General features: G+C 41.5%; 1 protein-coding gene across 1 annotated transcript in view; it reads left to right on the forward strand.

Moving 5' to 3' along the window:
* AMPH (amphiphysin) overlaps positions 1 to 25,536 on the forward strand; it is a 121,535-nt gene extending 95,999 nt beyond the window's left edge. Inside the window, exons 13-22 of the mRNA XM_086614513.1 lie at positions 2,283 to 2,306; positions 3,967 to 3,990; positions 6,592 to 6,624; positions 8,046 to 8,096; positions 10,157 to 10,279; positions 15,329 to 15,385; positions 19,345 to 19,494; positions 20,714 to 20,980; positions 22,725 to 22,826; positions 25,429 to 25,536. Of these exons, the coding sequence (XP_086470639.1) occupies positions 2,283 to 2,306; positions 3,967 to 3,990; positions 6,592 to 6,624; positions 8,046 to 8,096; positions 10,157 to 10,279; positions 15,329 to 15,385; positions 19,345 to 19,494; positions 20,714 to 20,980; positions 22,725 to 22,826; positions 25,429 to 25,536 (939 nt within the window). The remainder of the gene's footprint in view (positions 1 to 2,282; positions 2,307 to 3,966; positions 3,991 to 6,591; positions 6,625 to 8,045; positions 8,097 to 10,156; positions 10,280 to 15,328; positions 15,386 to 19,344; positions 19,495 to 20,713; positions 20,981 to 22,724; positions 22,827 to 25,428) is intronic.
* The last annotated feature ends 592 nt before the right edge of the window (positions 25,537 to 26,128 follow it).

Raw genomic sequence — 26,128 nt, forward strand, 5'->3', positions numbered from 1 at the left:
CAGTCCTAGTTAGATAATGAGATCCGTAGTGATCCCTGATGGATTATGCACTGTCAGTACTGTGAACGTTAGCTCAAGTTGCTCATTGTAGTTGGCTAGGAGGAATGTTTAATTATAGCAGAGGCTTTGTGCATCTTAGTTGTTACTTTTCTCACTCCCTCTAAACAGGGAAGGGGAAGGAAATTCCTTGATAGTCACTATGACAGAAAACTCTGTGACTTTGCCAACTCACACTTTCAGCTTGTCTTGCAATAATGCTGATTACGGCAGTGGGATTACTAAACCAAAGACACTGAACTTTTGTGACAGAGCACGTCTGTCCTGATATAATATTGTACAGACTGTAGAAGAGTTTATTACTTTAGCAAAAAAAGATTGGTTTAGATTCAGCTCTACCATGAAACACAGAATATGATTCAGTGTGGAAAAGTACGTGGTATTTTTTCATCTAGGTGCATAGGAAGCACTACTGAGCACCTTCAGTCTCTCCTCTCCTTTCACCTTTCCTCCCAACATACATATATGAGAAAGGATGGTCCACATCCATGAAAGCATGTGGATGAGTTAGAGCACTGTGTTTTTAGAAGGAGGGAAGATAGCCCTGCAGTCTGGGTCTCGGTCTCACCGGATTTGGCAGGGTCATTGCTATGGCACCACAGACAGAATGAAATCACTGGTCGCAGTCTTTGGAGAGCCCTGTGCTACTTCATGGGGAAGTTAAGAAGAGAGCCTTAAATGGTCTTTCTATGTATGTAGTTTTTGCCTTGGTTATGGATATTTTCCCTTCAGCAGATTGTGCTGGAGCAGTGACATGAAGACAGGAGTAGTCATCTGTGCTGTGATGCCTCGGGAGGCCTGGCGTGACTTCCCTATTGATCAGTTAATGAATTGCCTCCCTCCACTGCTCTGCCAGGGTGATCAGATGTCAGCGAGCCCCGGTCTGCCCTTCCTCACTTGCTTTCCTGTTTCTGTGTTTTTGCTTCAGAAGTGGCCTTTCTAAACGTGTTTGGCCCTCGCCTCCGTTTGCTAAGCTGTGGTCTGTCTCGCCTTTCCCTCAGTGTGTTCCTTCCCCCTCCTGCTCAAAACCTCATGAGCAATGAAAGGAAAATGAAAAAATGAAAAATGAGCAGTCTCTCCTTCCATGGAAGTCAAAGTGGGGTCTAGGGTTTGTACCAGTTAGTGCTATAAGACGACAACTGCCATTTTACCTTAAAGCTTGAATGTTCAGCTGATAACATGGCGCAGGAGTAAGCAGGTACACTTGTGAATTACATCCACTGAAGAAGCACATACCTGGACTTAAACCAAAATTAAACTGATTGAGAAATGGCTGTTGATGTTAATGCGCTGTAAATCTCACCACTGTTATTCCTGTGTCTTTTGTTCATGAAAGCAGAAGTTGTTCAGAGAGCCATTCTGCTCTTAGAAAATAAGAGGCAGGCAAGAAAAGAAGCTAAATGCAGCAATCCTTTCTCTCAGGCAAATGTTGGATGTCACACTTAACATTTGTGAATAATTCAGGAACAGTTTTACAGATGTTTACTTTATGAACATCTTTAGGTTTTGTTTTTCATGGAGCTTAACATGGGTGTTGAAGGTAGTAGATATGTTTTGAAACATCTCAAACAGCTTTCAGGACCAACCAGCAGAGTTCTTTGTCATGTGATGGGCTATTAATATTTGCCATGAAGTCTGCTGCTTTTCTTTCATCTGTCCCTTCAGCTCTTCTGCTGAGAGGTCGCTAACGTTTATTACTTAGCAGACTGGACAAGAAAATTAAAACATTGGTCAGCTTTCATGTTTTCTTTCCCAAAAAGCGTGCCGTTTTCCTTCCTGGTGTCAGAGTTATGAGGAAACCCACTTGTTCTCAGTGGATAGCTGAATGATTTCTTAACTGGCTAAAAAAATCTGACCTATGTAAGCTCTTTAAAGCTTGCACCTTGCAGAGGCTCCTGTGCCTGTTGAAAGTCATTTAGTCACCAGCTCAGAATCTGGCTCCTACTCAAGGATACAGCGGTATGAGTTTGCTGGAAATCAGCAGCTACTCAAAGTGGTAAATATCCATTGCATAATACCTATCCTATTTAACCAAAAACCCTATTATGCAGATATATACCCCCCCCACACACACACGTGCTAATATATAAAATATATATTCATTATAAATATGCATATAAATAAGTTCGCACTTCTTAGTGCACACAATTAATTATGTAACATGTTGAACATATAGTATATGAACAGTATTTTTCTAAAGCCTTTTTTTCCACTCCTTTTTTCAGACATTGCCATGGGATCTCTGGACGGTAAGCCTGACATTTGTCATTGCGAATTGGGGTATTTCTGTGTCTCTGATTTTGTTACACTCTAAACTCAGATTTATAATGTTTTTACCCAAAGTCAAGATGATGAATTTACGAACCGTCACAAACACTTTCAAGTATACGAAGCCAGTGGGGATCTTTTAAAACACACACCAACAAAAAGTAATCTCTGCTGCTTGGCCTACAAAACCAAAATGATGTCAGAAATCTAGGCTAATGAGATTCACAATCATTATAGCAAAGTGTGGTGCTTTTATTCTCATGCCCGAATTACAGCTATTAGAGGGTAGGAATGGATGCTAGTTAGTCACATGTTTTAATTATTTGAAGGTGTAATTCTTCAGGGCTTTAACCCAATGGACAACCATTTTCTCAAAATTCAGTAGTGAATAGAGAATTTAACTTATCTTTGTGGGCATACAGTGAATTTTAGTTATTCACAAAAGAATCTGCTACTTTATGAAATGGCATGAATCCTTCCTTCTTCCTCCTGGTGCCAAATCAAATACAAAAATCTGCAGGAAGAAAACAGCTCATATTTTTGAGCTTTCTTTTGACCTTATGTCATGGAGATAGCTGGATTGACTTGACATGGAGCCTGGTACACTTATTTTTTGACCTTTTGCGGCTTCAGCCAGCGCAGAAATCTGTGGATGCCTCTCGTGTTCAGATTGGCAGCACTGTTTTGTGAACACATGGGCATATGTGATGTATATTAAATGCTTGTCTCTCTCTGTTGGGAAAGGTTAAATAAAGCCTGAAAAAACAGTCACGTATGTAGGCTAGCCAAAATTTCAAGGCTGCCAATATCTAGACCAGCTAAAATCTCTGGGTTGAGATGTTTCAAATTTATTGCTCTAATTTTATAGTAGATAGCTTTATCAAAGTCTTCCTTTCACACAGTTTTATTTATATCTTGTTAATGTTGTATATGTATTCTGTATTATAATAATGTTCCTCTTTGCTCTAGTTTTTTTTTTAAAAAAAGAGGAAATAGTGAGCCTCAGAGCTATATGTTTGAAATTAGGGATACTCAACCTTTTACTGAGTTTATCTTAACAAGTTGAGCACAGAGTAGTTGATCTTCCCTGCAGCATTTGTATCTGTTCAAAGTGGCAGCAGAGACAGCAGACTTTGTGACTCGATGCTTTAGTCTGTGAGGGTGTAAATGCCTTCACATGGCACGGGGCGATGAGAATCGGAGCTGCGCGCTCAGGGCCCTCTGCACTGCCCGAGCAATGCAGCGATGCCTTAGTGTAAATACAAGTAAGCCCTGGTGCCACTTGGGTTGCTTCCTTCCTTGTCCACTAACAGAGCAACCCCTCTTTTGAATTGAGATGGAATAGGGTACACGCAATAAAGATGTCAGTGACTCACAGAGGAAAGCAGGGTGTCACAAATATTCAACATACGTATAGAACTTCCTTTGTAATGTAACCCAGAGGCTGATGGTGTGGCTTAAATTCAGGGGCCTGTGATTAGTCTTCAGTGGAGTGGCAGCAGAAGACCCGCTGCGTCTTCTCCATGCCAATTTGGTAACTGCCGCTGGTTAGAGAACTGCTAATTAAAGAACTGTCGCCGTAACAAAGTACGTCGTGTTCTTATTTCCTGTGGTTCATGAGTATGATTTTCTTCTCCACAGACAAGCAGCGAATTGGTGCAGCCGGTAAGCTAACCTCCTCCCAAAATCGCAACCGCTCTAGAGACATGCCTTAATCAGTGTGGTGTAATACGTAGTTTTCTGGTTTTTGTCTACCAGTGCTGCTCTTTTACATTGCAATCTACTGCCTCCAAATGTTGCAAGCCACGTAACTTTTCCTTAAATGGCTTAGTTCAGTCGCTTTCATTCTTTAAATTAAAATTGCTCTAGTAAAATATAAATTTTGTGTTTTCTCATCAAGTCCGCCTTTATCTTTTTCATCTTGTGTTTTTTCTTTGCTTTTCTGTCTGCTTAAAGCCTGATTCTTCAAAAAGTCTTTCCCTGTGTAACCTGGTCATGGAGGAAGCCCCAAACAGTGGGTCATCAGAAGATATTAACAGATCTCAAACTAATCTAGGTTCACTCAACTGGGACCTAGATGTTAGCGCACCCAGTGTCAGCCAGGAAATCACTGCAGGCGGTTCTTTGCTTTTCCCTGGGGCAGAGCAAACCTCAAGCACACCCATGGGTACTCTGCTGGCTAGTGCTTGGCCTGCTGTAGGTGAGCAGGAGGATGCTGCACCAGGGTCAGCTTCTGTAAACGAAAACCAGAGGACTTCGCTGGAGGACCAGTTGGATGCCAAAAATGTCTCATGGGAAGACGTGGTGACCGATCAGCCTTTAGAGAACATAACCAGTTTTGAGACACCCGTCCCGGGAACCGATAGCTTGTTGGATGAACCCCTCCCATGTGATGTGCAAAAGGCAGAGGAAGAGCGGGAGGAAGAAGAGAGGGCAGGTGTCAAACCAAGTGAAAAGGTAGAGACCAGAGCTGTTAACTACAAGGAGGTAGAAGGCACAGAGGAACTGGAAGAGCGAGGTTGTGAAACCGAAGGGAACAGTGAGGCAGAACTGCATAAGGATTTGGGAAAATCAGATCTTGACATTTTAGTCAGCACAGAGGCAGAAAATTTAAATGAGTTGGGAGATAATGATGGGGATGCTGGGAGAGATAGTGGTGCTAACCTAGGAAACCCTAGGGAAGAAGAATTCAAAGGAGTCAATGTCGTTGAGGAAGCAGATGGAGAAATACCATTGTTGAGCACAGGGCTGGAAGGTAGGGACAAAATAGTAGTGGACAACTGTAAAACAATAGGAAACACTGGCACTGAACCTGAGAGAGTCTTTGGTATCTGGGATCAGGACCATGAAAGGACATTTGAGGATGGCTTAGACCAAACTGACAGTGGTACTGGAGAGAATACATCCATGGAGTGTATAAACATGACGGCACGTGTTGACCTAGAGGTAGCTGACCACGTAGAAAAGGACCCTACAAATACTGGAAATGTCCTGTGTGACGCTGAATTATTCAGTGCAGAAGAATCTGATAAAGGAACTGAAGACAATAGCATCAGCCTCCTCCCAAATGGTAGTGCTGCTGCTGCTGAAGGTCAAGCCGCTCCTGAAAAAGAGTGGGCATTGCCGCCAGAGACAGCTGATGCTGCTGGCACAAGCTGTGGTAATCCTTGCCTAGATAATGCAGAAGACCAAGTGACAGGTAGGACGGCAGCAGCGGTCGCTGAAGAGCAGCCCAGTAGCAGTGGTGTTCCTGAAGCCTTGGAAACAGACCCCTGGTTGGCAAACTGGGATCCGACAGTTACTAATGATTCCTGGGGGTTTTCTAATCTGTCAGAGGGCCAAGCCAACGGACTGGATAATTGGCCCTTTTTCCCCAAGCAGCAAGACTCAGAGGAAGGTAACATGCAAAACGTTTGGTTAGGCATTAGTGATAAATGGTCTACACAAGACCTAGGGACTGATAACAGCTGGGGAGAAGTAGATGTGAGCACAAGCAATAAAAGTCAGGAGGCACCAGTAAAACAAGGCTTGCCTGGGGAGCAGGCAGGCGTTACCAATCCTGGACCGAGCAAGGAGGTAGCTAGACCCTTGGCTCTGTTTCAAATGGGAAATTCCAGAAATGCTAGCACCGAGAGTTCAACTAGTCCTAAAGACAATGAGACCAACAACTCAGATTTATCTGAAGATGAAATTGCTAACCGGAGATATGGATTGTTGTACCAGGAAATTGAGGCTGATAAAGAAGAGGTACCTACCCCAGTGTGTAGCCTAGTCTAGACCAAGAGTTCCTTAGGCCATGCATAACCCTGTCGTTTAAAAACAATCCATTTGTGTGTTTCCCACTGCCCCTCCTAAGCCTGTGCGATTCTTTTTTTTGAAAAATTGCCGTGCAACTGTTCATAGTGTGGTGCCCTTCAGCCCTGTAATGAAGCAGGCTGACAAAAGTGTGTTTCAAAACAGTGAATGAAGCTTTGAACTGCGGAGGCACGTTGTGTCTCGCAGGTTTTGTCTTTTGTATGTATAACTTTAAATGCATTTAGTCTTTTTTTAATTATTGTTTTATAAAAATACTTTTTGGTTTTGTTGTTTTTCTTTAAGTCTGTGACACCTGCTGTCAAATTTCTTGCTGCCTTACCCTTCTCTTTTTTTATATTTTTTTTTTTTAGTGTCTGGTTTATATTTTTATTTTGCAACAAAAAATGTTTTGACTCGTGTTCTGATTTAGTAAACAAATGATAACTTTTTCTGATCTTCGCTTCTACTTAGGCATCCAGCACAGCATTCAATGGATTTGCACAGGTAAGAAATAAACACGTTTTGAGGTTTTTTTTTTTTCTGTGCAGTTAAAAAGGGATTAGAGCTGGCTGTACAATTTCAGGAAATCTGTTCTACAGATGAGCTACACAACAATGTCATATGGACTCAAATCTAAACCTTGCCTGTTGTCAGAAATTATTCCTAGACATTACTAGAATAATGCTAATATTCTTGGTACTCTTGGCTTGGCTCAGTTTAATAGCAAAGCTCTTGACCATCTTAGTGGGACTGATTTTTTTTTTTTTTTCCCCTTATAAAATGACTGTTTTAGCTTTTTTATTGTGCTCTTTTGTGGATTTTTCTCAGAATCCCCAAATCCTGTAAAGCATGGTTTCTTCAGTTTCACATACTTTCAGTGACTGTGTGTGTATATACAGAAAGAGTTTTATTTGTTTCTGCATCCTTATTTTCAGTTAACATATATTTCAGTCTGAAAGTTAAACCTAAATGACTTGTTTACTGCTGTGCTGATGGTGAGGCTCTGTTTTAGGCATCACAGAGAGGCAGTGCATGAAGATATCACATTATGCTCTCAAAATCCAGGGCTGTGCCATTATCCCAAATTTGATGTGGATAATCTGGGGCCTCGCTAAGCTCCAGCATTCTTTTAGAGACCAGCTCATCCACAGCACACACTGTACACCATTTTTAAAAAGCACACACAAAAAAAAAAGCTGTGCTTCTGCAAGGATGGAAATGAGTCTTTCAGTGCTTATTCATTTCGCTCCAGATCTTTTAAATTAGTAAAGGATCCAGAAGGAAGGGGCAAAGCACAAGGCTATTGCGCCTAATCATTAAGACAGAAGTGTTTGCCCCAATGAAATCAAAATTTGATGCCCCACTGCAGTAGGAAAAGAATTTGGTCCATCAATATTTTGAAAATTAATTGGTTTTGAGTCAATAAGATGTTGGAAAACTTCTTTTCCACTTTTGTACCTTCTTAATGCAAGTAAAATGTTGTATCCATAATTGCTACAGCTGCTATTCAAAAGAAAAGCCCAGAACCAAGACGATGTGAAAGCAGGGTGGAGCTAGCGTACTCCCTGGGCAGGAGCGTGTGTAGTCTGCAAAAGGATTCCGAGTTTCAAAACTTAGAAGTGGATCGTGCCTGAAACAAAGTCCTTGCAAGTCTCACATATTGAATGAAGGGGTTTTCACTGCCTTTAATAACATAGCACAGTTTAGAAGCATAGAATATATATTTGTAAAAGGAATGCCATTAGTGTTAACAGTGCTTAAATATTAATAATTAATAATACCTTCATCTGTTTACCATCTTATTCTATGAGAAGTTGCTTGTGACGTTACCTGAATAAGCCATAAAAAATCAGGTCTTTGATATACACCTGCAAACATCCCTTCTCAAATATTTTCGCCTTTTTGTTTTCCATTTCTGTATCTAGGATACCTCTGCATTTACAGTGCAATCAAATGAGAATGTGACAGAGCCTTTGGTGAGTGGTGGCTTTTGCCTCCTTTTTAAATGCCCTGTAGAAAATTGCACCTTTTTTCCTTTGTTGAAGGTTATTTCTTCCTTTTTCGTGTTTTCTGTCCTCTAACTCACAAAACCTTAACCCGGAAGAGTTGGTGGGCGATATCACTTTGGTTGTAAATCTTTACTTAATGAAATGGTCTCTCACAAGGATAAGACAGAGAAAAAGAAAAGCGAACTAGGATGTCCTGATATGTTTACTTCTCAAAGGTGTAGTCAAACATTTTTTTCACTTATTGCATTCAACAAGTGACAAGAATAAGTTCTATGGTCGGGTGTACAGCAAGCAGGTGATAGATAGTACATGATGGCAGTTTAAATATCTCCAAAACTGCTGTAGTTTTATCCTTTCTCCTCATATTAATAGTAGGCATAGTCTACTTCTAAGGTGTGGAGAATCTTTTTGGAAGTGATCATACTTCAGCAGCTTCTTAGTTTTACAGTCTTTGATTAGCCTGGAGTAAGGATGCGGAATAGCAGCGTTGCTGGGTGAGTGCTATAGCTACTTAGTAGCAGCAGATACTCAATATTATTTAATGTGTTTTTTGTGTAATGCCTCTGGTGGTGCTTCATAATGGTTACTGAATATGGTGAGGGTGTTTTTACTTGTAGCTGAAATGTGGTAACTAGTCCGAAGCATGCTCGTCCACAAGTGACTTGAAGCACATCAGTGCAATCTGCATTACAGCCCATTACCTGTGATTTTAAGCCTGAAAGTTTCTTCCAGCGTTAAACCTCAGGAAACTCATTCATCATCTTACCTAGGATAAATCTACTTTGTGTTTCTCATTTCAGTCCTGTTTCTTCTTTATGAAATTCCCTAGAGCTGGAATTAATACACTACACAGAGAGATTTCTGCACAGCGTGGTATAATTTAATGAACGTTTCTCTATGCTGTGCCAAATCCTGAAGGTCCTGCTTAGCCAGACTTGTCTGTACCTCATTAAAAATCAGTCTGCTTAAAGAATATGAGAGAAAAGAAGTGAGAGGTTATGGGTTTTTTTCCTGAAAAATATCAGGGAGGAAGAGAGTTTAGTATCTGTAAGAATGTTGTGGAAGCTGTCTCTTCATCACAGGAGACCTTCTAGCCAGCTGCCTGTTATCAACTGCAGCTAAATAGCTTTTTGAGCTTCATGTTATGCTGATCAGTTTGTTCATGGCAAATTAATCTACTGGGGTTATTTTATCTGATTGAGTCAGCCATCTCTATAAATGGAACATGCTGAGCACAGCTTGCAGCTCTCTCCTTGTGTGCACGTGTATTTGCAAAGTGATGTCTCCATTGGAGAGCTCACTTTTGCTGTGAGCCATTTTGCAGGGCTGGTGGTATTTGCTAGATCCTCTTGGTAAAAAAAAAAAAACAACAACCAAGCTTAGGCCAGAATTTAAAAGGGTGGAAATCCCAACAGTGGGTTGATAAATGGATGCCTTGTAAGTGACTGAGAGCTCAGGAGGGAATGCATTTTAGTAAGAAACCAGGAATGATTTTTACACTGCCAGAATTCAAGCAGTCAGTGGTTGCCCTTATGCATGTAAAAACTTTGAGTCTCCTGCTGATTGCTTCTCACCTTCACCGGAGAAGGGACTATATTGTCTGAGAACAGACAGGACTAGGAAACAGGGCATAATTTGGAAGCCCAGGATTAGGACACGCGAGTGCCAGTGTCAACTCCTGGCCTTGCCGTCCGTTTCTGGAGCATTTCTAAGCGAACCGAGTGCCTTCTCCCCATTTCCATCACCTTTCTGTAACTTGGGAAGAACCTAATGCTTTCTTTCCTTGAGAGGGAGGGATGTAGGACTGGCTCAGTTTATATAGAGAGCATTGAGGAGGAAAATACGCTTTCGATGCTCCAAGGCCAAGCACTGCCATCCACTCCCTGTCAAAGCCCAGTAAGACTGAGCCTGAAGCAGCCCTGTGCCAGACACAGTTCCCGTTCCCCTCTTCCCTCCCCACTGTCATGTCCTCAACAATTTTTTCCACTTTCTACTTAAAAAAAAAAAAATAATTAATAAAACAAAAGGCTGAGGCTGAAGAAGCTCCCCCTGGGGAACCCAAGGTCGAGGAAATCCCTGCTGCTGCTGCTGCTGTTGCGGAAAAGGAAGCCGTCCCTGCTGAGCCTGCCGAGCCCGCCGAGCAGGCTGTGGTGAGTGACCTGTCCCCCATGTCACCTCCCGGTCCTCATCCAAGCCACCTTTCGTCACGGTGAATGTGCCTTCTGCATTTCAGCCATCCTTTCCATCGTCACCACCCATCCATGGCCGGTTTCCCCAGTGCCAGGCTGTGTCACAGCATGCCTCTCTAGCACGCCTCTTCCTTTCAGCCCTAAAATGTCATTCCTCTTATGTTTGGCATTTTAGACTGAAGTTCAGCTGAGCGATTGTGATTTCACAGGCTGTTTGATTCCAGATGGACTTCAGAAGGGGAAAGAATTGATGCCATTTTTTAAATGACCTTATTAGCAGTTTTCTCATTTCATTTCAAGCTGAGCTGTAAGCACTGAGCCAATGTACATCTTGTATGGTCCTTGCTAGAGCATGAGAATACCAGAAAAAAAGTGATTGCAATGTAAATGTCTACAAGGCTCACCATTTTAGAAGCCAGCCATGAGCTGAAGAGGAAACTCCAAGCGTCAGTTTGGAGATTTTTACGTGTCAGCGTTCAGGAAATAGTGGGAGGAGCAGAAATGAGAGCTCTGCAAGAAGAACAAAGCAGGGCACTCGATATCACTACAAATTAAGAGGGGGGTCTGAGATGGTAGATGTGGGTCTTTTCTGCTGACTAGCATCCCTTTTTATAACAGGTATCGTAGAATCATCTCAGTGAATATCCTTTTTATCCAAGTGAGATTCCTCTTGTACATACTATACTGTCAGAAGTTCTTGGCAGTGGGTGATACCCACAGGCTAAGAAACCCTGGAGGAAAAATGCATCTGTCTTTGTAGGCTGACAGTCTTCTTGCTTTCCTTGAGACCATAACATGCTCAAAATCTGTAATGAGTGTTTGTCGCTGTTAGAATATGCAGATTGCTGCTGAAAGAACAGACAGAAAAAGGGGTTGTTTTGTGGGTCAGTTCTCTGCTCAGAAGCCGGTGGAAGCTGTATAGCTGTACTGTTTGACCATGGAGCACAGTTTGGTGCCCTAAGTGTTCCCAGCAGTACAAGGTTCATTGTGCCGAACCACCCTTGGCCTTGGGTGAGTCCTTGCGGACTCCTAGTAGCACTGCAGCTCTGGAGGGAAGCAGTCCCAGTGTGTTCCCCAAAACTATGTTTAGGGTTTAATTCTGATTCCACTTACATGAACGTTGCATATTGATTTCACTTTTTTTAAATTCACTTTTGTTCAGTTCTATGGTACTCACTGGAGCAAGTGACTTCAGGATCATCCCCTTCCAATAATGTAACTGAATGGAGAAAACCCCACGGTCTGTGGAGGCCAGGCTCTCTCCCTCCTGGGTGTTTTCAGTTGATATAAATCACAGTAATAACTTGTCTACTCTATAGTAAGGCAGAGAATGAAATCACCTGTCTGAGGCACGTTGTTGTGTTGTCAAACTCTTGTCTGGAATGCCTCACGTCCAGTCAGAGTAGATTTAATAGTTTGGGAAAAAGGATGGATGGGAAATCAGTCATTGGTCGGGAGCTCTCCTCTTCCCGTGAGTGAATGGCAGGGAATAATGTGGAAATACAGATATTAATGAAGCTGCAAAGGTTGTTTCTAGATGGTTTTATTTTGATTATCTGTAAGGGTTTAATGAAGAAAAAAAACTTTAAAAGAAGCTCACCGTTTTTCTGAAAAGAAGCTGGCTCCTTGTTGCCTCGCACTAAGACAAAGCAACGCTCTGAAGCCTGTTGCACGTCTTAAGGGCTAATTAAATGTCAGGCTATGGCTGCAGCACCACGTGCCTGCTCCTTGCTCGTTGGCCAGCACGACCTTATCAGATGATCTGCTTTGCTGCCTGACTGTCCGTGAGGAGCTCTGGGTCCACGGTCCGTCGGCAGCTGCTGTCGCCGAGGCACAAGACCACAGAGCCGTTGGGAGAGAGGCAGTGGGAAGCACAGTGCAAGAGCCAGGCAATTTCAGAGCAATACGAGAGGAAGACTGTAGGCATTAAATAGAAGTTAAACAGTTTTATTAGGATTGTGCTTGTTTTTTTGTTGCTTTTGGAATATAAAATTGTCCCTGCTAATTTCGGAAAATAAGCTATAAGTGTTGATTTAAAAAATATCCAAATCTGAGTCATTCTGTGTTTGGCTCTGAGGGGTTGTTATTTTAGGAAAGGCTTTCCAGGACTTGCAAAGAAGAGTTTTGAAGATTAGAATTAATGACAAATATGATCAAAGCTAAGGAAAAGTACACTGAGTTGCAAAAGATGAAAACATGTCACTTCTCGACAGCAGTTCTGCATTCATTTGCTGTACGAGTGACAGTTTACTTTAAAAGTGGAGTTGTAAAATATTAATAGATACTTTCTTATTGGGAATCTTTTATCAAGTTTAGCAACTTCCAGTTTGGTGTGACAGCCACTAATCAGTTTAATTTTTCTGTGGGAAGTTTCCTGTCACATCCCATTAATCCAAAAAATTTACGACATGCGTTCTTCATTGTGGGAGCTTTGCAGTAAATTTTCTGGTAGGGTTTTCATTTAAACTGGGGAGAGAATGTCCCAGGGGATAGGGTACCACTTACCATTCAGGGAGTTCTGGATTCAGTTACTTGCTATTTCGTAGTCTGTCTGAACAAAATTGCCAAGATTTCATTACAAAAGCTCATCAGAATTGCTGCGTGGGATCTCATTACGTATATATGAAATTATCTCCTGGTAAGCAATTTGAAGACATGGAGCAAGTACAGCAGAGGCCAGGAAGCAACCTGCAGCTTTGAGGGTATCTAATTATGGTTGAATCCCCCTGTAGGTGCAATTCATGGTGCCCAAATGGTGGAGCATGTCATTTGGGAGAGCAATACAATGGTTAGATACAGAAAAGTGATCAACTGTGTCCAAATTCTGAGCGTGCAGCTGAGTGCAGGTGCAAAGTTGGAGCAATGAGGCCATTAAAAATACATGGCTGTCATATACAGGAGAGAACTGGTGTAGAACTACTAGGCTTTCATGCCCTAAAAATGGTAGAGTTCGTCCTGCTGTGCCTCTCTTCTCAAACTCCACCATCCACAAAATCCTAACTTCCAGCTAATCAAAAAAAGCGAAAGCAAAATGCTACTGATTCGACTAGTGCGCAACAGTCAAATTATCTTCGGAGAGTCCCAAGCTTTGGGAAGCAAGGGGAGCTCTCCTTACTTTCTCCTTTCCCACCAAAACTGCTTTCAGTTAGCCTGGAAAACAGTCTTTGTTTTAAAATGCGTGTATGTATATATTAGATTCTTCTGTAAAGAGGCCCGAAGCCAGGCTGATGGGATTCTTACCGGAGAACATTGCCAGAATATTATTAAGAGCAGGGCCAACACTGGCGTGTTTCTGACTATGAAGTGCAGGCTGATGCTCACTTCTGAAGGCAGATTGACTTGTAAATACAGCTGATGACAGAAATTTAGCACTTTTTGATGGTAAAAGTAAGGAAGGCATCTATCTGCCAACTTGCAGTTGGACGTAAAGCTTTTATGGGCAATAGAAACATTTGAGTACTTGTCTCTTGTTAAAAAAAACTAAAATATGAGACTTCTGTGGGTGGCCGTATGCATGTGTGCATTAGTTGAGTAAGAAATAATTATATTTTGCTGCTGATATTTGTTTTTTCTACTTAAGACCCTCTGCAGTCTCCTCAAATTTACTATAAAATCAAGGACTCCATGGCAGGGGCTTGACAGCTTTTAAAAAATAAAAAAAAAAAAAAAAAAGAATTAAACATAAAAAAAAGGTTATATAACACTAATTTTAATGGGATAAAGCTGTGAGAGGTTTCTATGGTAACGCTGCTGTCAGCAGCTGCCTTGCCCTGGCATCTGGACATGGTTGGGGCTTATTAAGTGACTGCAGGCAACACTAGAAGATTAGATCAGAAAAAACACGAGTGATAAGAAGTCTGAATATAACTCAGCATCCTTTTATTAAAAAAGAAACATGCAACCATTTCAGCTGAAACTTGTAGAAATTCTGGAGTGACAGTTGTGGGTGTGTGAAAGCAGTTAGCTGGAGCCTGAGTGCTTGAGGTCTCCTAATTTGTGATTGCCAAAGTGAACGGTTGAATCTGCCGTGCCCTCGCATAGGTTTGCATAACTCATCTTCACCTTTACAGCTCTTTTGAAAAATGTGACCTAGCTGTGTTTGCAACGCAGCCTTAAATTTTATTAGCAAAGTGGGTTTCTGTAACAGGGCTTCGATTTGCTTTCCCTCAGTAGAACGTCTTTAGAAACAGCCTGTGTCTGCAGGGTGTCAAACCACAACAGAAAAAAAGTGCTTCCAGCTGTTCCAAATCAGACCTGAATTTTAGGGATTTTGACTTGACCTTCTGTAGAAGAGGGCCTATTATTTGGAGAGACCCCATTAGTGTTCAGTGCAATCAATCCTTTGAGCACCTAAATGGGTGTCAGATTTGGAAAACCACTGACACGTGTCTAATTTTTTAAATGTCAGGCACCTGCTGCATGTACCACTGAATATGGACCTAGAGAAAGGTGATTCCACAAAAAAAATCCATGAGCTTTGTGACCCACCTCTTTTGAACAGCCCCTTTAAACGAGTTGCAGTCCAACATGAGTGGAAGAAGTAAGTGTTCTAGAGAGTTTACCTTGAAACTCTGGTGAGTTGCAGGGGGAGCAGCAGGTTATAATGGGAATGGTTTGAGTCTTGGGTGGGAGAAATTTGAGCTTCCTGGAAACTGCACAATCAACAGTGTTGTGGGTTGTTGCTTACTAAAAAATTCTTCGAATCGGGTGCTATTATGAGAATACTGATAATAAAAGTAAATAAAATCATCTTTAGCACATACAGTGGTCATGATGACGTATGTAAAAGGTTTTATTTGTTGGGTTTTAGCCTGTAACTACATTTATTTCTGATTATGTGTGGCAGCAAGAACCTTTCTGCTTGCTATATACTATCCCACTTAGTTCCATCCATTCATTTCATTGCATCCCACACATGCTGTGCTTCCTTTAAGCTTGATTAATACCAATTTCTCTGCAGCCATTGCCTCAGCATGAGTAAGGTGATGACCATATTTCCTCTTTATACAGGACAGAGTCGAGACAGGGGATAAGGAGACAACTGAAGTTGCTGAGAAAGAAAGCGAGGTACATGCGAACAGCCTCAAGAGTGTGGCTGGACTTTAATATCTTCAGAATTGTGGCAAAAAATGTTTGTCATTTGCATGTCATCGATATGCAGGCTGATACAATGCAACTGTGACCTAGCTGCAACATCTGTTCTAACACTCCATCTATTCTAACACCTATATCTGCAGTAGATATTCTAACACCAGGGCACCTCTCATTCAATGCAGGGCCTGGTTTAGAAACTGCCTGTTGCAGCTGTATAGATTGATAAATATCTCAGGGCAGCAAAAAAAGCAGCTCCGTGGTAGAAGGAGGTATAATGCACTTTCTGTTGACCTTTGGAAATATGTTGCATAGATTCCCAGTAGCTTTTACGCTTTCCATAAATTTGTTTGCCTATACTTCCTGCAAACACCTTTTTATAAAGAAAGAAACTTTGATTAATCGTTTATTTTTTCCTAGCACAATATGCCCTGAACTAAAACAGGTATTTGAAAATAATCATGTTACAGGTTTGTTTGCTAAAGCACAAATCCCGCATCAACTTAGGTACAGCGAAAATGAAATTACAAAGCAACTGGAAAGCTCAATGACATACTTTAAGCTGTGCATGCGTGGACTCAAATGATTGTATTTTCCTTTTATTTCCTCAGAGGTGATAAAACTACTTATCCTGAATCCTTCTATACTAAAGTGAAGCTATAATGTGTTCAAATGTGCACAGAGAGCAGCACAAGAGGACTGGCTATGTATTAAATGCAGGGATAGAAGTAGGAACTGAGAAAGAGATTGTAACTCCTAGTTATTAATCATTTAGGATTTGTATCTCCAGGTGCTGACAACCTCCTTTGTTGTTATTTATTTTGACACCACAGTGTATACAAAAATATCGTGAACTGTTCTCCCTTCACTTTGGTTTCACTTTGGTGAGTCCAGCTGTCCAAGCTTGGGTTTGTTACCCTGCTGTAAAAGAGCACTAGCTCTGCTAGAGTCCAGGATATATCTGTAGCTCCAGGGTATCCCAGTGGAACTGAGAAGCGAGTTTGAGACTCTCCAGTGCCGTACTCCTCACTGGCGCTGCCACATCCACGTAGAAATGAGTGGAATTACACTAGCAAGAAAGTACAGGACAGGAGGGGTAGATCAAGCCCACCTTGGCGTTGAGACAATGCAAAAGTGTGTTGCATTGCTTCTCTAGCATCGGCTTGTCACTCCCAACAAGTTTGGTCCAAGCAGAAACGAGCAAGAAATTCCTCATTAACCTGTGAGCACCAAGGCTAAGTCTTTGAAATCTTCCTCCTTTTTTCTAATATCACTAGTCTTTATAAAGATGAGGTCTCTTATCTGGTGAGTTTGACTCTGTGTTTTGTTTAAAATAGCAGTTTTACTGTATGCAGAAAAGCTGCATAAAAGATCAAGCTATTTACTAAGCTGATATCTGGCCTCTGGTGGAGGGTGGTCCCTTTGATACTGTATCTTGCATAACAAATTCTTCAGTACTACCCCAAAAGTCTTCCAAGACTTTGCAAGCAATTGATGTATTCCCTAAAGCATGATGATTAGTTCCTCTTGACGTTATATTAGCTAGCTTCGCTGCAATTATAACCAACTGTCATAAAAATTAGCCAGTCCCTTTCTAAATCCAGCCACAGGGTGAGATGTTCAGCTCTAGAAGACCGGCATAGCTCCGGGAGCTCCAGCAGGCTCGATTGCCTCCTCCTCCTCCTCTCCCTGGCCTCGTTCTTGCTGCCGCCGAATCCGTGGCATTGTGTTGAGCTGGCAGCAGCGTTAATGAGAGGAAAGCGCAGCCGTGTGAATCGGCTGCACCCTGGGTAAAGAATCGCTCACTTCTGCTGCAGTTACAACAGTCAAGTGGTTCTTCTATCGCAGCCCTCGTTATAGTGGATGACTCTTTCTTTGTCCCCTGTGTGGTTGGTATAATGGGACAACTGGCCAAGTTGCAATAATACTGCTAGAGATAGCTAATTTGGAATACTATTAGACTGTCTTATATTATTGATGACCCAGGGAAAAGAGGTTTGTAAGATCGATTTTCAATATGAAGTAAGTTAATACTGGTTGCTATACCTGCAAGTATGTGGTTCACCATAGCTGGGTATGGGTTCAGTGGGATGAGCCTCCGTCTTTTTTTTTTTTTCTTTTCTGTACTAATCAGATGTATTTGAGGCTGATAGTGCAGTTCATTCTGTGCTACCTCACATGAGTTTTTGTAAAAGCTTTGTTTAATCATCTAGTTTGCATTGGGTTTGCACTCTCAGACACAAGAACAAATCATTACACAATTGTGAGCTGTGGTATATGTTCAGTGACTCCTAGCTACAGGCTGTGTGAGTGTCACCCTTCCAAGTGCAGGGCATTTGAGAGCTGATTCATGTAAATTGGAATTCTCCTCCTTAGTGAAATGAAAGAGGCTATACAAATCCAATAAATAGAAAAGAAGTGTTGATCGTAATCACAACAGACAGCAAGATCAATTTCTGTGGCATGCGGTTAGAAGCGCAGGGTATAAAATCAATCTGATGTGCACTCTGTTCCCCCTCTTTCTTACTAGCCTCTTCCAGGGCTTTTACACTTATTTATTTGAATATCTTCTCGGGTCAAGGCTGCTAAAAGTGGTAATACTGTGAGTGGCAGGTTTGCTTGCCTTGTAAGTCACAGAAGATGATGTCAACATCTGTCCATGTCTTTTGATGTTCCTTCTTTTTATGATAGGACTTCCTTCGTCAGCAGCATTTTCAATTTAAACTGAAGCTTCTGCAGGCATTTCTACAAAACCTTGTAGTATTTTCTGCCTTCAAGGACTCCAGTAGAATTTATCACGTCAATTAATAGCAGTCAATCAGAGTAGTGCTGAATATTGGATGTTACTAAAAGACAATGCCTGAAGAGTGCCCGTGAAGGATAGCAGGTAGTTCAAGTTCAGTTCAGGTAGCTGAGTTAGCCTCATCTGTGGAGGAAAGATCAAACTGAGGAAAGAAAGAGTGTTAGACTGTTAAGTGAAGATCAGAGATATCTCTGTTAACGGTAGCTTGACATAAGTATCCAGAAAACAATCTTTCTGCAGTGTTTTTACTTCATCCTGGTGCTATCTGCCCTACGTTAAAAATTTCATACTGAAGTTAATTGGATTAGCAGAATGAGTTTCATTATTTGCACTTCACCCTCCAACCCTTAAGATGAATCCACTGTAAGTATATATCAAATATGCTACTGTAAGCATATACCAGTGTATACCAGTACAAATGTTAGTGGGATACATAGATTACAGCAATAGTCTCTGCTAGATTAAGGATTCAACATTGATCTATGGGCAGATACTTTTCTATCCACCTTTCAAGAACTGGGACAAAACATACATTATTTTCAACATGGACTGATCACAAATGGTTCAGTCATATACAGAGCGCTCGGGCCTTTGTTTATGTTTCTTTTTTTTTTTTTATACTAACCTAACTATAGATCTCTATAATTTTTTCTGATATCTGATGGAATTTGAAGATTTCTGGGGTTTATCCAACTGTAGAATGTATTTGCTTCTGCTGATATAGCTCGATTTGCAAGTCTCTTTATTAGAAAGGAGTTTGTAGTGAAAGGCAATGTTTTTGAAACCAGCCTAGGTCTAGAGGTAGATGATAGTAGCCTGGAGGAGGCTGGGGCTTCTTCCTGACAACAGACTCCACTAGTGGGTCCCGTGGACCCCTGGACGGCTTGCAAGCTCCTCCTCCTCAGCAGAAACCTGTGATGAATTTTTTTCCACAGTACAGCTTGAAGGCAAGAGGAGTTAAAAATACTAGAGCCTTGACGAACTGTTGCTCCACTGCAATGTCTGAGGACCCTGCTAAGGCTGTGGGTTGGCACAGCCCAGGGAGGTCGCAGAGCAGAGGCTGGTCCATGGTGTCTCAGGCTGATGTCCAGAACTTGCGTCCTGAAAGGTCCCCCCCTCCCATTGTTCGTAGGTGTTCCCTGCCACCGAGGGGGCTGTGGCAGCAGAAGACAGCGTGGCTGTGGCAGCAGGAGCTGGTGATGGCACTTCTACCGCTGAGCAGGAGGGTGTTGCTGAAGGTGACAAACCTCAGGAAGAAGAAAAGGAGACTGATGTGTCTCAGGTAACTCGTGTCGGTGGACGGGAGAGTGTGCATGGGGAATCGGGACAGATCCAGCAGCCCAAGAGGGAAGGCTGCCGCAGCTCCGTGCCCCCAGGTCCAACCAGTAGTAAGGCTGAGGATCTCCTGGGACAGTCCCTTCTTCCGAGTCCTGAATTTGGGTTGGGCCTGCCTTTGTGTCCCTGTGCTCCCCTGAGCTTGTGGAGATGGGACTTGATAAGCTGATGGCTCCTGGGAGCAGCCTGGGCAGGGTATTGTTTGGCATCCCCCTCCTGCCATTGTCTCTCTGTCCTCCTCTGTGGAGAGAAGCTTTATCACATAACCTAACCGTGTGCAGGGCTTTCTGGAGAAAAAGGCAGAGAAAATAGTGGATTTTTCTTGTCTCCTGGCACCATATATTATCAGTAGCATTACTTTGCTTTAGGTAAATCACAGTGGTTAAGCAATGTATCTGCATCTGGCCTACTGCTTTTTCTTCTGCGACCTCTGAGGAGCTGGAGAACAGCTACTAGAGCAGACCCTGCAGCTGGGCAGTCAGTTGCCACCTCCTGTCATTGCACGTTGTATTTCTTCTGTGCACCAGAACAGGATGATCTGGCAGAAGATCAGTAGACATACTCTTTTCAGGTTGGATGCTCCAACAAGTTTCCTTAAATGATTTTTGCCCTAGGCTGCGTTCTTGGTCAGATGCTACCTGCTTATCCTTTTTGTTTTCTCTGCTCCATTACTTTGCTGTAGATCAGGAGAAATCCCCTCAATCAGTCAAAGAAATAGGTCATGTTTCCTTCTTTCATTGCCTTTATGTCACTGTCTTGAATTTCGAAAGACACATAGAATGGTGACTCCTGGAACTTGTGGCTTTACTCAAACCCACCTGAAGTTAAGAGAAGAGGTGAGGAGAAAGGTCTGTTAATTTCCATGCACATTGAAAATGAAACCCATACTACCTGCAGAGCATTTTTATTAATTACTGCAATAATTTGTGGTAAGATATGAAGTAGACTTAGGCGAAATAGTGGGAACAGTGAAAACAGGGAAGGGATTACTCCCTGTTGCACAAGTCTGTTTTCTGTCTTAATCTAAGAATCCGCTGTGGAGAAGGAGGAAATTACTATTCCCATATTTACCCTGTGCCATAAATGAACAATTGTGTTTTCCTACGTGAAATAAAGTATTAAATACTCTTGCGGTGCTTTTGTTGTTTGTTTGGTTTTTTTCCCAGGACAAAGTCGGCAGCATCCCTTCAGTAGTAATAGAGCCAGCATCAAACAATGAGGGAGAGGGAGAAGAACACGAAGTTATCGTCAACGAGTCCAGAGATGCTGCAGCAGAGATGGGCACTCAGAGCACTGATGCTTCTCCCAGTGAAACTTCCCAAGTTGGAAGTGAGCAGAAACCCACTGAAGAAATGCAGGCTGCACCTTCTCAAGATCAGCCTGTTCCAGCAGAAGAGACAGCTTCTGCAATGCCACCTGGCTTTCTCTTTAAGGTCTGCTTCTTTATTCTTCTTGTAGGCATCCCTTCAGATGTGGATGTGTCTGTCTGCACAGGCAGTGCCATGGTTTCTTGGGGCCAAAGGACGCTTGGTTTAACAGCCAGACACATGCACACAAATACACACAAACACAACTTTAACATTGTGTTGTTGCTTTGTACATGAAGTCTGAGATGATGCACACCATTGTTGCTGTGCATATCCTTACATAGCTATAAGACTCACTGAAGTAGAACTACTCTTTCATCTCTCCAAATTACTACTGACAATGGATGTATTGAGTAAAACTGTGCTGCCACAGAGTCAGTCATTAATATTGTATGATATATGCTAACAATATATCTGATATACTTAGCATATTTGATCTTTAAGATCCCTTCCAACCCAAACCATTCTATGATTCTATGAATATTTAAAAATGGCATTTTTTCTGGCCTGAAAAATCTATAGTGGAAGTTCTGATTCTACTGAAACCCATGGGACTTCTGCAGTTCACAGTAATGAAGCTAAAATGTCATTCCGTGACTTTAGTAATATTACAGTTATAAACTGTTTGGGTAATCAAACAGAAAAGTTTAATGAGGCATAAGAGAAATTCTCTCCTTGGCTTGCAAGACCCATAGGGTTTCCTGGTTCACAAGGTTCTTTGATAATGCTTCTCACTTCAGAATCACTGAGCAGCAGAAAAGCTCCTTGAGGATGGATGAACGTCACTTGCTTCCTAGTATAATTTGCGTAGTTCAGTCTAATTAGTCCCATAGCACTCCATAAGCATGCCATTCCTCTTGGTCTATTCTCATTGCTCAATATTTTCAGCAAACGTTAAGGTGAGGGTGAACAGTAACGTGCAACTATGACTCAGACTTGCTGACATAGTTCATCTTTTGTTTTTCATCACATTCTCTTGGGTCAGCCATAATTAGGGAGAAGCAGAATATATGCATCCTCTCTGGTTCTTGATGCCATTTTCTTTCATTATTGCAAAGTTACCATGGAACTGGTCGTGCTTTGAGAAAATTAGCATAGCGTATCTCTTAAGGAAGTAGAACCATTTAGTTAAAATGGTCTGTCTACAATGACATGCTGATCCTGCCAATGTATCACCTCTTTGAAAGACAGATATTTTTGGCATGCCCATCTGCCAGTAAATGGGAGCTCTTTCCAGAGGAAGCATTAAGTAGGGGTCCTGTTACTTACCTCTTTGATCACCTCTTGAAATGGGTGCTGTCTATCCCACTCAAATGATGTTTACAGCAAGAATAATATCCAGTGGCCACAACAAGGGAATGAAACAGAGTCTGAAATATCAGTTCCTGGGAGTCTTTCTCTATTTTATTTGCAAAAACCCTTCTCTCAGATCTAGTAACAATAGTGGGGAATGAAAGCAAGATCCTTACATAGAAGGAATAAGGGTGGCAGGACTTGTCCGAGAGGCAGGACTTGTGGGGTGTTGCAGTGTCATCTGTACTTGAGATCCTGTGACCTTGGGAAAGGATCATAGGCTTCCTTTGGTAGTCTTGACTTACTTATGCTGTTCCTGCTTCCAAGGATACGAACAGAAAACTTTGACATGAATCAATGTCAACAGTAATGAGTTGTGTGTACCTGCCTGTAGCCATATGTTGGAATAAAGAAGGCACATCGTTCTTTTTTTTGCAGTACAGATTTAACAGAGAATTTTGTTGAGAAAATGTCTCCATTCAGATCATGCCTACATGTTTGGTGTTATTTTCTTCAGGTTGAAGTTCTACACGATTTTGAGGCAGCTAACAGTGATGAGCTTAATTTAAAACGAGGAGATATCGTACTAGTGATTCCTTCTGAGACCACAGCTGATCAGGTAAAAACGTGTGTTTTTTTCTTTTGTTCATGTTTTCCTTTGTCTCAAGTTTTTTCTCACAGATTATAGTTAATGGGAACACGTATTCAAAATGTTATTAGTGTTAGAAAACATGAACATTTAAATTTTGTCTTTGTATTTGGCTTCATTTGAGACTAAATGGCACAGTTGGCTACAGCTGAAGTCCCAGATATATGCTACTAGGAGGATCTGACCTCAGCATATTTTCTAGGGCTTTTTTTATGCTACTTTGTAGTGGATTTTATACAGGCACATGTGCACACAGATATTTAATACGGAAGGTGACTTACAAATTGTGCGTAATGTTGCTATATATCATCTTGTCTTAACATTGCAGTAGAAAGGATTACATGGTTGCTAGATGTTCAGAGCTTTTACGTGTGGATTTGGACAAATAATACAAATTTCACCCACAGAGAGCACTGAGACTGCACACAGATTGTGCTCTCCTATAGCCAAAATGTATGGAGGGGCTGCTGTGTGTGCTACATGCCTCTAAAGCTCTGTCCTCTGGAAGCGTGAACCTGAATTAAACAAAGGTTTAATTTAATTAAAGACATCTAATTTTGTTTTAATGATGCGTTTCAGGTGAGTTTTTAAACTATTTTATTCCGTGTGTTAAACTGAACTGCAGTGAAGTGGATTGATTTGAGGCCTCTGCTTTAAAGGAGCATTTGCCAGTGCCAGTAGTGTTGGTGAAAAGTCGCCTGTTGAGTTAGGGGTTGGGATGGGCGACTCAGACCCTGCCTAGTGAGGCAGCTGAGAGCACTGCTCTGAAGAATATTTCTTAAAATAGGTCTAAATATTAATGCCCTAAGCACATATGAGTGCTGGCGACTGTATTTGAAATTGTTTTGATGGTTGATGCTGTCCAAAGGTAGGTAATACGTGGTGTTCATCATCTCAGCTGAGCTTTCCTTTAATACAAGAGACCAATAGTTAATTTTTGTGGTTGTTGGTTTTTTAATTACAGAATAAAATATTTTTCTTTCAGCAGGGTACTGTGCTCTTTTTGGAGGGATAGTTTCTGTTGTCCTTACTCAAATTATGCTACATCTTAACTCACGGGCAGTTCAACTGATTTCATTATTGGTATTTGCAGAATAGGACAGTGCTGTGTCCTGTAAGGACAGCGAAATCTGCTCTGTCTTCAGTCTGTTTATCTTAAGGTGTTACATATTAAATATGCTTAATATTCCCTTGGTGAATCTATGAAGTACATTCTTCTCTTGTGGTGTGCAGCAAAATTCCATTAGCATTAATTGGAGTAAATTGTGTGCAATGATGGAGAAAATAAACCTTTATGTATTCATGTTTCTGAAACCATTCCGGTCATATCTTTATTACTCAGTACCTCATTTGCCCTTCATGTTTAACATCACCATAAAGCTTAATCTTTGTCTTTTGCCAGGTACCACTTTGATTTATATAGAATCTCTTTATTTTTGTTATTCTTTATTCTCTTTCAAACTTGACCTGTCTAAAACCATAATTCTAATACAGCTGGTAACGTCAGCTTGTGTTCCCCATTCAGAGCAAACCAGTCCCACCCAGGGGCTTCAATTTTTCCATTAGCCTTGAGTTGATGTTATTGTCCAGTAAAACTGTTAATTCCTGCATACAATCGACTCTGCCTGTGCTAGAAAGCTGTAGTTCCTCTCTCCTTTCTCTCTGATATTCCACATGCTTCAAAAACGTGTCCCCAGTTACATGTACCCAGCCAGTGCCATACATAAGCTGTGTCTGCTTTACTGAAGCTTATCTGGGGGCAGAGAGCCACTGAGCAATCATGACTTGGGGTTGTATGTGAAGATCCATTTGTATTGCTCTTCTCTTCCTGTATACTCTGTGCAATAATAATATGGCAGCGTTAGAAATTCACTGTTCATCGTGGCTTTGCTCTGCCTCCTGTTCTTAAAAGGAACAAAGCACAGAGTTAGTGAGATGAGAGCTGGTTGATCATTTAAAAAAAAATACCGAATTGATTTTATTCCTGATAGAATTGATAGCACTTAAAAGAACCCAGCACTTTCCAATAAGAAATCTCACTTGGGGTTGCTTGGGCTGTGGGTGATTTGGTTTGCAATTTTGCATGTCAAATTCTGGTTTAGGTTTCCCAGAATTTTTTGAAAAATAGTTGAATATCAACTAAGTTTGAGTTTCTAGAGACAGTAATTCCAAAGGATGCAAGAACTATTATTTTTTCTGACTGCCAATAAGTGAACAAGAGAAAAAGCTCAAATTGAAAACTGTTTTTCCCCCCTCTATGGTATTGTGTCATGTTTCTGGCCCACTGCAATGCTTTTACTGTGCAAGTGTGCCAATATTATTCTGGAAACTTTGAAAAAGTCTCAGCAGAGATTTGCACAAATGCAGATCCGGTGTAATATTGGATGACCTGGAAGACTGATTATCCAGTTTTGAATTCAGCTAAGGGTGAGATGGGCTAAAGGCTGTACAATCACAGTCACTCGATCTCACAAAATTGTGGTCTGGTAGAACAGAGGAAATAGTCTGTGCAAAATCAGAGGCTGGGTTTTAACCAATAGCACCAAATCTTGTCCTGTCTTTTTCCTTTCAGGAGGCTGGCTGGTTGACAGGCATTAAGGAATCCGAGTGGCTTCAGTACAGAGATGCAAATAGTTATAAAGGACTTTTCCCAGAGAACTTCACGCGCCATCTGGAGTAGTTCTCTACTCAGGCAGACGAACGTGGTACGAAGCTCAGTCAGTAGGTTTTTAACCTCTTTGAAACACAGGAGCCCACCTTTTTGTAGTTTGAGCTGTTAATGGTTTACAGACTGGTGCCAGACAAAGCTTGTTGAGACATATCAAAATGAGCATGAATGCAAACAGTTAAGCTAACAGTTTCTGAAGCAGTACCTGAAAAAAAAAATCGAATAAAAAAGAAATGTCCTTATTTGTTCACGCGTACGTGGCGACAGGTTTGTTTGTGCTTTGTCAGAGCTATGGTGATCCTGTATTTGGTCCTTTCCCATGAAATCTGAAATTAGCCTCCTCAATACCAAAACCTTAACTTCTCTGCACTAAGTGTATTGTATTGAGTTGCACTGCAGAAGATTTAATTAGTTATCCTGTAGTAACGAGGTCAAACTATTATAAGTTTCATGTGTTTAAAAAAAATTAATTAACTGCTGCAACGTTTTTCAATGTTAATTTTTGGACATGCATAATATATATACACACAAGGACTTATATGTGTGTATATAAGTGCATATGAATATATATGCATTGTCACAACTTCATCGTAGTTCTTTGACT

The sequence above is a fragment of the Tauraco erythrolophus genome, chromosome 7 (assembly GCF_009769465.1).
Source record: "Tauraco erythrolophus isolate bTauEry1 chromosome 7, bTauEry1.pri, whole genome shotgun sequence".
NCBI lineage: Eukaryota > Metazoa > Chordata > Aves > Musophagiformes > Musophagidae > Tauraco > Tauraco erythrolophus.